General features: G+C 45.9%; 1 protein-coding gene across 2 annotated transcripts in view; it reads right to left on the bottom strand.

The window, feature by feature from the left end:
- The window catches only part of LOC108248185 (sodium channel protein type 4 subunit alpha B), a 17815-nt gene extending 7077 nt beyond the window's left edge, over nucleotides 1-10738 (bottom strand). For both annotated transcript variants that reach the window (XM_037978435.1, XM_037978436.1), the window contains exons 1-25: nucleotides 10545-10738; nucleotides 9400-9571; nucleotides 9194-9319; nucleotides 8736-8854; nucleotides 8532-8618; nucleotides 8168-8293; nucleotides 7999-8084; nucleotides 7660-7908; nucleotides 7320-7383; nucleotides 7105-7246; nucleotides 6787-6996; nucleotides 6476-6572; nucleotides 6184-6413; nucleotides 6001-6072; nucleotides 5796-5897; nucleotides 5045-5386; nucleotides 4677-4821; nucleotides 4475-4602; nucleotides 3573-3648; nucleotides 3277-3431; nucleotides 2688-2861; nucleotides 1669-1770; nucleotides 759-1031; nucleotides 421-474; nucleotides 186-323 (exon numbers count right to left, since the gene is read on the bottom strand). In XM_037978435.1, coding sequence (XP_037834363.1) covers nucleotides 186-323; nucleotides 421-474; nucleotides 759-1031; nucleotides 1669-1770; nucleotides 2688-2861; nucleotides 3277-3431; nucleotides 3573-3648; nucleotides 4475-4602; nucleotides 4677-4821; nucleotides 5045-5386; nucleotides 5796-5897; nucleotides 6001-6072; nucleotides 6184-6413; nucleotides 6476-6572; nucleotides 6787-6996; nucleotides 7105-7246; nucleotides 7320-7383; nucleotides 7660-7908; nucleotides 7999-8084; nucleotides 8168-8293; nucleotides 8532-8618; nucleotides 8736-8854; nucleotides 9194-9319; nucleotides 9400-9571; nucleotides 10545-10615 — 3540 coding nt within the window. In that variant the 5' untranslated portion in view covers nucleotides 10616-10738. The remainder of the gene's footprint in view (nucleotides 1-185; nucleotides 324-420; nucleotides 475-758; nucleotides 1032-1668; nucleotides 1771-2687; nucleotides 2862-3276; nucleotides 3432-3572; nucleotides 3649-4474; nucleotides 4603-4676; nucleotides 4822-5044; nucleotides 5387-5795; nucleotides 5898-6000; nucleotides 6073-6183; nucleotides 6414-6475; nucleotides 6573-6786; nucleotides 6997-7104; nucleotides 7247-7319; nucleotides 7384-7659; nucleotides 7909-7998; nucleotides 8085-8167; nucleotides 8294-8531; nucleotides 8619-8735; nucleotides 8855-9193; nucleotides 9320-9399; nucleotides 9572-10544) is intronic.
- Nucleotides 10739-11114: the final 376 nt, after the last annotated feature.

The following is an 11114-nucleotide window of genomic DNA, read 5'->3' as shown; positions in this document are numbered from 1 at the left end:
AACTACTCTAACCCATGGTAACTATAGGAACTACTATAACCTATAGTAATTATAGTAACTACTCTACTAAATGATAACTATTGGAACTATTATGTCCCATAGTAACTATAGGAAGTACTCTGCTCTCATAGTAGTTATAGGAATTACATAGTTCATGATAATCATGGTAACCACATTGATCTTATCTTGTGTTTATGCTGGTGGAGCGTATCGATGAAGACTCTGATAAAGAAGATGGAGGTGAAGAAGTAGCCGAAGATGATGAACAGGATGAAGTATAGGTACATATACACGTTGCTCTCATATACTGGCTGACTCTGTATCTGCAAACACACCAGAACAGGAGCTGGTATCAGCGGCAGTACCAACAATGGGACTGGTAACGTCAGAAGCAGTACCGGTACCGGCGAATGTTCTGACCTCTCTGGAGTCCACAGCTGCGTACATGATGTCCTGCCAGCCCGACGATGTTGCCTGAATCAATGCAGAACTGAATTAGCAAACAGAATTTATTTACATTAGTTGTAAAAGTTACTGCAGGATTATTTCAGAACATCTGAAGGTTTGAAATGATATCAAGAAGAACTACAAATAAGATTTCATTCAGGATAAATCTGTTAAGCTTGATGGCAGCATTTCAGCATTGCACAATAAATGATTCTTGTCAAACATTATGCTGATGACATTCTGCTGTATTTGTTGACCTTACTCCACCTGATTAGTGTTTCATGATGTTATGGTGTGAATCTAACACTAACCATGATCAGCAGGGAAAGGAAACCCATTCCCACGCTGTCAAAGTTAAACTTGCTGTTCTTCCACTGGATCTCCATGGAGTTCAATGAAAGGCACTCTGACATGTTTTCCACCACAGCCTCCGAGAAGGGAACCCCCGTCTCATTGGAACAGAAACCAAATGCTCCTGCAAACCAGTTCACCCCCACGATGCTGAAGATCAGCCAGACAAACAGAACAACCAGCAAGGTGCTGAACATGGAGGGAACGCTCGCCGCCATCCATCTCAGCACCACCTGCACAGAAAGGCAGATGGAGGTGAGACAGGTGTTTCATGGAGACAAAGGGGACAGAGCAACTATCTCTCTGTCCAATCAGACTTTGTAAGGACAGTTTGTCCTCAAAGTTTAGGTAAAGCTGAACCTGTAGAGAAACATCTGAGAGTCTAAAAGACTCCCAAAGGTCTACAAACAACACAAAACAACAACAAATAAATATCACAAGTAGTAAAATACCTGAGGGGGACAGAACTGTGACTTTCTGTCTCACCTGTCTGTCCTGTTTGTGTGTCTGTCTCACCTGTCAGTCTCATCTGTCCCCCTGTTCTTTCAGTTTTACTTGTCTGTGCGTTATTTCGGTCTGTGGCACCTGCATGGGTGTCAGTCTCACCTGTTTATGTGTTTGTCTCACCTGTCTGGCTGGTCTTTCAGTCTCACTATCGGTGTGTCTGTTATATCTGTCTTTCTCACCTGTCAGGCTTGTTTGTCTTGCCTGTCTCACCTGTCAGTCTCACCTATCTCGCCTTTCTACGTCTGTCTCACCTGTCTGTGTTTCTGTCATATCCATGTCTCACCTGTTTGTGTGTCTCTCTCACCTCTCTTTCTTGTTTGTCTCACCTCTCTGTGTCTTCAGCGTTCAGAGTGCCTGTCTTACCCTCATGCCTTTGAAGCGAGACAGGAGCCTCAGTGTTCTCAGGGCCCTCAGAGGTTCCGTTGAGTATCCCAGCGAGTTGAAAATCAAACAGAACAGAGACACCTGGAAGATAAGACACACCTGCTGATGACATCATTCTACAGGTGAGCAGGAAGCAGCAGCAAGAGGCTTCTTAATGTGTTGACCCCTGGTGATCATTCCATCTGTCACCGCTGTCGTCTTCTGTGGTGTGTCGACCACTGCAGTATTCAGTTGGTCTGGGTTGGTCTGGGTTGGTCTCTGTCGGTCTGGGTTGGTTTGGGTTGGTTTAGGATGGTCTGGGTTGGTCTCTGTTGGTCTGGGTTGGTTTGGGTTGGTTTAGGATGGTCTGGGTTGGTCTCTGTCGGTCTGGGTTGGTTTGGGTTGGTTTGGGTTGGTCTGGGTTGGTCTGGGTTGGTTTAGGTTGGTTTAGGATGGTCTGGGTTGGTTTGGGTTGGTTTGGGTTGGTTTGGGTTGGTTTAGGATGGTCTGGGTTGGTCTGGGTTGGTCTGGGTTGGTCTGGGTTGGTTTGGGTTGGTTTAGGTTGGTTTAGGATGGTCTGGGTTGGTTGGAGCCAAAATCCTATTTTTGCCAAACTTTGTTTTCTTTGGTATTTTTAAAAGATTCACCTATGGAAACTGGACTGAACTGTGTCTTTGTGACAGGCTGCTGGTACCAAGCCTAAAGATCCAATGTTACGTCCTTTGGAGCAGTTCAGGTTTCCACCGGTGGTTACCATGTTGCTGTTCCTTCAGCTGTGGTTTTTATGCCATTAAATATAAGCTCCTGGTGCAAAATCCTGGTTTATTGACACAACAATAAAATAACCCTAAAATAAAATAAAAAATCCCAGTAAATGGGTCAAAACTGATCTTTGTGTTCTGCAGGTTCTGTGTAAAACGAACTGACTCTTTGAATGCAACAATGGGCTGAATTAGCTTTAATCTCAGTGCAGTTTTTACCAGTTCACCAATAATCGGTGTTCATGACCGCGCTCTTACGTCTAAGATGATGAAGTCGAGCCAGCACCAGACGCTGCTGAAGTACTTCTTGAATCCGAGAGCAATCCATTTGAGAAGCATCTCCATCAGAAATATGTAGGTGAACACCTGGTCCGCAATGTCCAAAACCATCTGCAGGATTGGACGCTGCTGAAGGTTGACGTCCTCAAACATCTGTCCACAAACACAGACGTGGAGGTTAAAGAACCATGAAGACAGACCTCTGTGTTTACAAACATCCATCTATTTGAAAACAACAACCTATATGCAGTTAGAGAGGACATGGAGGTAGCTGGAGTGAGGACAGAGGACGCAGAGGACAAAGATGTTCCCTGAAAAGGGAACAAAGAAAAAAAGAAGAAGAAGAAAGAAGAACCTATATCTGTAATTTCATTATTAACAATTAAGTGAGTTCTTGGAAACCTTTACAGGGATTCTTGTTGTAAATTACCAAACTTAAGCTGCTAAGATGTCACTGTGAAGCTGAACAAGTCCAAGGACCTAACCCCACCCCTAACCCTAACCGTTCTGAAGGCCTGGAGCGTTCCAGTTTGGACACATGAGCTGGTGTTTATGTGTTTGTATTTACTAAGGCGGCGCTGCTCAGCAGGATGATGAAGATGATGAAGGCCTCAAAGAATCTGTGCTGAACGATGAGGAGACAAGCTGTCCTGAACTTACACCAGCCTCTCCCTGCACCCTGGGACGTGTCTATGTCCTGGATTGGACAGCAGCGGTAACAACCTGAAACACACCAAGCAATGGATCCCTGATCAGCTGCTGCTGTTGTGTCTCAGAAACACACGGGACAGTCATGTGACCACACACCGGTGTTTGATTGGTTGATGGTATTTGGTTAACAGATGTTTTATTTTGTGCACGTACATTCGCAGCAACAGTCCTCAGGTCTGTTTCCTGTTTCCTGATTCTCAGAGTCTTTAAGCTTCTGGGCATCTTCACACTGAAGCAAACAGATTCACACAATCAAAGAAACTTCATGTTGCTTTTGGTTAAGTAAAAAAAAAAGTTCTTCCTGTTGATCTGAACTTATAACAGTCACGTGAAAACCAGACCCCTCTCTTTCAGTTCTTGGGTTTTATCTATCAGGACAGAATAAAACTGATCTGATCGTTACCAGATAATAAAATTATTCAAGTCTGACCCTAAGTGAACAACAGATTCCATCATGTCATTATTTATGAAACAAAAACAAGCTGAGAGTGAAAATCTGGGTCCAACAGTGGTGGAGGGCTGATGTTTACCCAGAATGCACTGCAGCTGTCAGCACGGTGGTGGAGGGCTGATGGTTTGGGCTCCTCTGCAGACCAGAGGACAGATGTTTACCCAGAATGCACTGCAGCTGTCAGCACGGTGGTGGAGGGCTGATGGTTTGGGCTGATTCTGGAGTCAGATGTGACAAACAGGACAATGATCCCAAACACAGCAGAACAGTCCAGAACCAGAACCAGAACCTCAGAGCTGAGCAGAAACCAATGAGCTGAAGCAACGCTGGAAAGAAGAGTGGGCCACAACTCCTCCACAACCATGAGAGAGACAAACAGGAACCAATGACCTGAAGCAACGCTGGAAAGAAGAGTGGGCCACAACTCCTCCACCACCATGAGAGTTTTATCATGTTCTGGTGAGTAAAACCCAAGAAATGAAGGACTTGATCTTCATACGACTCCACCTACGTTATTAAAATTATCAACACTTTGTTTTGTGCTACAAAAAGGCTTCAGATTCTTTGATTTTGTTTAAAAATAAAAGAGTAAAACTGAATTTACTTGTTTTTTGTCTTGAGTTTTATTCGAAACCTCAGCAGCCGAGTCTTTGGTCTGGCTGCCTTCAGGGTTCTGCTGGTCCGAGGTGACCGTTATTAGGGCCAGGTGCTCCTTCCTGACACCTTCCTCAGCTGTGAAGTTATGACAGATTCAAGCAGAGAGGTTTGATGTGACCTGCAACGATGACAGAAACAAAGAAACTCACCTTCGGAACTCGTCTTTCCCTTCAAGGTCCTGAACTTCTCCAGAATCCAGGTCTTGGTCCATTTTATTCTGGTTTCTTTTCCTACTTCAGCCTGTTTCTCATCAGACAATGGGCTCAGCAACAGGTTCAAGAACAGAATCAGGACCTGGAATTAAAACCCAGAACACAGTAAACACCTGGAACACCTGGATCAGATCAAATCTGGACCAAGATCAGAACCAAAGACCAGAAAGTTCAGATTTTGTTAAATGTTCAAATTTAAGGTTTTTAATGTTGAAGCCCTAAACTTGTATCCAGAACCTTGTGTAGCTCATCTTACTAATCCTCTAAGACTAAAAGGAACCCGGGTCTCTGGGTTTGGAGCTCACCAGCAGGTTTCCGATGAACAGAACCGTCATGTAGAAGATGACACAAACGGTCCCATTTGACACCTGGATGCAGTTCTGCATGCTCTCCATCCACTCGCCACACAGGACTCTGAAGACTAGCAGAACTGCGTGGAAAAAGTCTTCTGTGTGCCAGCGAGGAAGCGTGCAGTCGGTCGAGATCCTACAGACCATGTAGTCGTCTTGGAAGAGCTCCATACCGACCACGGTGAACATAAAGACCACCAAAACCAGAACCAGTCCAAGACTCCCCACTGAGGACCAGGAGATCTTCATCAGCATGCGCAGTTCGGACCACCACCGACCCAACCTCAGGGCTCGCAGCTAGACAGACAGGGACACAGGTAAGGATGTGTCAACAGGTGAGGACAAGTGACAACAGGAGAGGACAGATGACAAGTAAGAACAGGTGGGGACAGATAAGGACAGATTAAGACAGGTGTTAACAGATTATTATAGATGACAACAGGTAAAGACAGGTGGGGTCGGGTAGGGAGAGGTAGGGACAGGTAAAGACAGGTAAGGACCGATCGGGGCCAATGACAACAGGTAAAGACAGGTGGGGTCAGGTAGGGACAGGTAAAGACAGGAAAGGACAGGTAGGGACAGGTGAAGACAGGTAAGGACCGATGGGGGCCAATGACAACAGGTGAGGACAATTAAGGACACAATAGACTTGATGACTTTGCTGATATAATGAAGCTGATGTTGATTCCGTCATTGCCTCACTGACCAATCGCAGGGGGGGCAGGAACTGCAGCCCCTGCACCGCATGCAGTGCAATGTCCACCAGACCAAAGATGACGACAATAAAGTCAAAAATGTTCCATCGGACCTGAAACGATCAGAGTAATCAGCGTGATTCAGACAGACGGAGCTGATGTTTGGGTGACATCACAACGACTGACAGGTGACATCATGGCGAGTCGGTGACTCACCTGGAAGTAGCCGTACGCACCCAGAGCCCCGAGTTTCAGGAGAAGCTCCAATGCGAAGATGACCAAAAAGACCTGCAAAGGAGGTCAGAGGTCAGGTTAGACTGCACTTCAGTCATGTGACCATCGATATGACATCATCATGTGACCGTACACGGAGCTAAACCTTTGGACTTCATCACTGACCAGGTTCACGTTGGACAGCAGATCCAAGGTATTCTCCGTCATCGGATAACGCTCCATGGCCATGAAGATGACATTAAGGATGATGCAGAGGACAATCCCGAGATTAAAGACCCAGCTCATGACAAAGGGGCGGAGCTTCTCCTTGAGCCAACGCCAGCAGCTACAGCAGTCACCCTTCAGGATGTTGAGGGTGAAGGCACAGCGTGAAGGTCGGAGGTCATCCTCGCAGTCTGAAACACACAGCGTTCAGTGATACACCTGTCAGGACTGAAGCTGAATGTTCTTCACCCACCTTCCACCGTGACTTGTTCCACCTCCTGGCTGTGTGTGGCTGGTTTCTTCTTCTGTGGTGACTCATGTTCGTCCAGGAGCTCCGCCTTGCCGGGGGCCTGTCATCCAATGAAAACACAGATGGAGAAAAAAGAACCATAGCTGTGGCTTCTTCCCAATTGTCCCTGGAGACCAGCTCAGGTGTTTAACCTCAAATATTTTATGCTGACTCACACTGCTAAGAAAGCTGAGTCATGGTTTGTGATGTTTGTAAATGATCCGAGATATGGAAGACATCTTTAAAACAGCTAGCTTTCATCCAGGTGAACTCACATGTTCCTCCACCTCCTCCCTCCTCTTCAGCACCTCCACAATACGACTGTACTCTTCTTCTCTTTGTTTGGCCTCAGCAGACTCCGCCTCTTTCTGCTTTGCCACCGCCATGGCAACTGCCGCCACGATGAGGCTGAGCGCCAAGAAGCATCCGGGGAAGAAGATGAGAACGAAGATGCTCATGGAGCTTTTACCCTCTGCTCGTATCGTCTGAGGACAGACAGGTGAAACAGGTGGGCAGGTAAGAGGAAGATGAGGCAGATGGGACAGACAGGAAGGTGAGACAGGTGTGTGCACTGGGACCAGGTGGGTTCTGACCAGCTGCAGCAGGTTGTCCCAGACGTCCTGCGTCAGGATTCTGAAGACAGCCAGCAGAGACCAACCGAACGAGTCGAAGCTGGTGAGTCCGTAGTTTGGATTTCTCCCAGCTCTCAAACACACCATGCCCTTCGGACAGACCCTGAACACATCACGAGCCGTTAATGTTGTTGTCGTCGCTGTTTTAGAAAACAAATGCTGTCTTGTTTACATACCCAGAGTACGACAAGTTCCCACACACCTGAGGATCGAGGTGATTAGGCAGGTAATAATAGTTTCCTGTCAGAGAAACACATTCAGGATCGTCTAAATTACAGTCATGGAAACCCATTAAAACACCTAAAAAAAAAACATAAGAACATCTGGAAACCCATTGAAACACCGAAAAAAAACATAAGAACATCTGGAAACCCATTAAAACACCTAAACCACCCATTAGAACATCTGGAAACCCATTAAAACACCTAAACCCCCATAAGAACATCTGGAAACCCATTAAAACATTTAAAAACTTTCACAACGAATCCCCGTAAACGAACAGGATCATCATCGTACTTTCATCACTGATATAGTCGTGGAAGCTGGAGTAGTTGTCGTAGTGTGAGCTGTGGGTTGTGAAGTTGCTTGTGGTGTTGTATGATGTTGTGTCATGCAGAGGCCTGGAGACACATTTATTCCTGAGGACTCCCATGAAGAACTGAAGACCAAACAGAGCCAAAATACCGAGGACGAACAGCGCCAGGATGATGGCATTAACGAGCCTCTTCAGGGATCGGAAAAAACCTTCAACAGTCTTCTTCAGGCCTGAGGGGGTGGTAAAGTACACACTGAGCAATCAGCTATATGTCCTCACAAACACCAACACACACCTGCAGGTAACAAACAACAACACACCTGGTGTGTAGGCGAAGAGCTTCATCACGCGAGCAATCACTATCACAGCATAAAGTCTGACTGAAACAAACAACTGGAGCACAAACCTAACACACAAAAACACCATCATCATCATCAACAGGTGTGTGAGTGTGTTTCTCAGGTGTAAGTGTGTATTTTTGATCTTTACGCTGTGATGTTGAGGACATCCAGCCAGTTCCAGGGATCTCTGAAGAAGGTGAAGCGCCCCAAGCAGATGCCTCTGGAAAGAAGCTTCAGGACCACCTCGAAGGTGTAGATGACCACGAACACGTACCTGTCGACACACAGACACACAAACACACACTGTGGATGTGAATGATGCGTTTCAGGCCTGCAGAGGACACCACCAACACAAAGACACTGAAGGAAGACAGAAGATAGATTTTATGATCTGCACCTGACGTCTTAATGGAAGAAATACCCTTTGCTTTGTCACGTTACTACGGTAGCCCAAGAGGGACACATGGTATGTGTGTGTGTGTGTTTGTGTGTGTGTGTGTGTGTTTACTCACTCCTCAGCATTTTTCAGCACTGGAACTTCGGTCACCATGAACACACAGTTGATCAGAATCATCAAGATGAAGAACAAGCTGAACAAAGTGTTTTTGTTCAGGAAAACGTGTTAAAAACACGAAACAGAGACAAAACCAAAGAAAAAAAACCAACAGGACCAGCCTGAAGACGCCCAAAGAACCCAGGAATACGGAGAAGGATATGGGTGGAGGAGGAGCTTGATGGCGGCGGTCCTCAGACGATTAAACGGGCTGAACAAGTAACAAGCTGACTCAGCATTAAACCTGTGGATGATCTGATTTTTACTGAGAGCGATGAAGGTCTGCAGAGGAACAGGTGAGAGAAAACTAAACTTTAATACCGGGAGGACATGTGAGCGCTCCTACGCTTTCCTGCCACAATCACTGAATTTTATATCCTAATCCAATTTATATTTATTTAATTTATTCTGCTGATCTAATTAGTTATGAAATTAAACATCAAAATAATTTTTAACAAAATTAATAATTAATAACATGAACTCATTGATCTGTCAGCTCTTTGTTCACCTTTCATGTTCTGTTTTTTTAGGATTTTATTGTTTTATTGTTTGCTTACGTCTTGTTAACGTTCACCTGATGTGTTTGAGAAACGTTTAGGTGAAGATGAGCAGCACACAGACCTTCTGTGATTGGTAGAACGGATCCAGATCCTCCAATGGGGTGCCAAGAAGCTCAGGGGGCGGGTCACCGTAGATGAAGGGGAGGGTCTTTCCTGCCTCCAGGTGATTGGCTGGTTTGGGCGGGTCCTTCAAGTTCAACAGGTGAGTTACTTTCTGACTGACGTCTCTTAGCCGACTCAGCTGATTGGTCAGATGTGGATCAGTACCTGCTTCTTCTTCGGTTGCTCCTCCTCCTCAGCTTCTCGTTTCTGATGGTCCTTCTCCAGCGAGGCCGGCGTGAAGCGTCTGAAGACCTCCGTACCGACAGGTGGCAGCAAAGAGGTCATCTGCTCGTTCTGCAGCGCCGCCCGAACTTCATGGCTGCCAAACAACTGGCTCCTGTAGGGACAGACAGGACAGACTATTATGGGATGTAAATGGGTTTGATGGTTCCTGATGTCCGAGGAAAGTACGGAAAAGGAAATGGGACAAACTGCACCTTGTTTTTTTGGGGGGGGAAAAGGATTATTTTCATTTTTAGAAAGTCGTGTCAGAGCAACAAAAGGCTGTGAAAGTCAGAAACATCTGGAGAAGCTTTTAGTGACTAATCAGGTTAATTGGTTAAAGAGCATTTTATACGTAAAGATGGGCAGAGGTTCACCTGTGTGAGAATAATAATAATCTAATTACATCATCAACAGAATTAAAGAATCTGGAGAAATCTTTGAGGTCAAAAATCAAAGCTGAAGCAGTATCGGATGACCAGAGTAGCCAAAGGATCTCCAGGTTTTAGAACATCTGCTCTACAGACAGAATGGGACAACATCCAGCAGCTGCCCTCCTCAGATCCAGATGTTTTACTGATGGGAGAAGAAGAGGAGAAGCTGCACAGAGGAGAACGTTTATAAAAGTGGTGCTGCCATAAAAAAAGTCTTCCAAATGTTTTTACTTCTGTTTTATTTATATTTTACTCCAAGTCTCAGTTCTTTCAGAATCAGGGCTGGATTTCTCCAACAGATCCAGCCACACCCTCCAGAACAATCAGTGATGTTCTGCAGGGTTCTGAAGAGGTCCAGACGGGTCCTTCCACAGAGAATCCTCGGCTCTATTTGTCCATAAAACAGTTGAGTCTGGGACACATTTAGTAATTTGAACAAACGTTTGGAGTTAAAGTTTCGGATCTTTGAAGTTTTCTGCAGCGTTCCTCTCTGGATCCAGCCCAGTCAGGACTTTTATTTCCTTCACTCGAACACAGACTGTCTTTGTGAAAGTTGCCCCAGAAAGGAAGGCTGAGTTAACAAACGTGCACCAGAACCTGCGTTTCAGAACCCGGGTCGGGTCTTCAGAACCTCAGAGCTGCAGTCGGACTTACCTCTGAGAGGAGCTCAGCTTCAGCTCTTCTGCTCGCTGTGTCCTGCTGCTCCAAAACCCGAACCAAGACATCTTCCACGAGCTCCTTGAAGCGTCTCTGAGCTGCCGTCTGTCCCGTCTGTCCTTTTGTCCCGCCTGTGTCTCAGTTATCTGCAGCTGCTCCTCCTCTCTCCAAGTCCCTTTTCTTCAGAGTCTCTGCAGCTTTCTGAACAATCTGTTTTTTATCTGCACACATGAACTCTGTGTGTGTGTGTGTGTGCAGCACAGGAATTGTAATCTCTCGGAGCATTGCAGTTTTACCCCAGGGTGAAGTTTAATTCAGTTTATTTATAAATCTCCAGTTCACAGCAGAAACGTTTACATGCAAAACAACCAGTAAAAGTTTTCTGTCTAAGGAAGCAGATTGAGTTCAATCTTAGTCTCCACCAGAACCAGAACCAGAACCAGAACCTGGCTCAGGATGGGCAGCCATCTGCCCCGACCGGCCAGGGTTCGAGACAAACAGGAAGTGGTCCAGGTGTACGTCCTGGACTGAGGACGAACCCGTCTCCTTCAGGGTCTCAAACTTCCT

Source organism: Kryptolebias marmoratus, linkage group LG11, assembly GCF_001649575.2.
Source record: "Kryptolebias marmoratus isolate JLee-2015 linkage group LG11, ASM164957v2, whole genome shotgun sequence".
Taxonomy (NCBI): domain Eukaryota; kingdom Metazoa; phylum Chordata; class Actinopteri; order Cyprinodontiformes; family Rivulidae; genus Kryptolebias; species Kryptolebias marmoratus.
The sequence above is the reverse complement of the archived record's forward strand: the minus strand, read 5'-3'. Positions and strand labels throughout refer to the sequence as shown.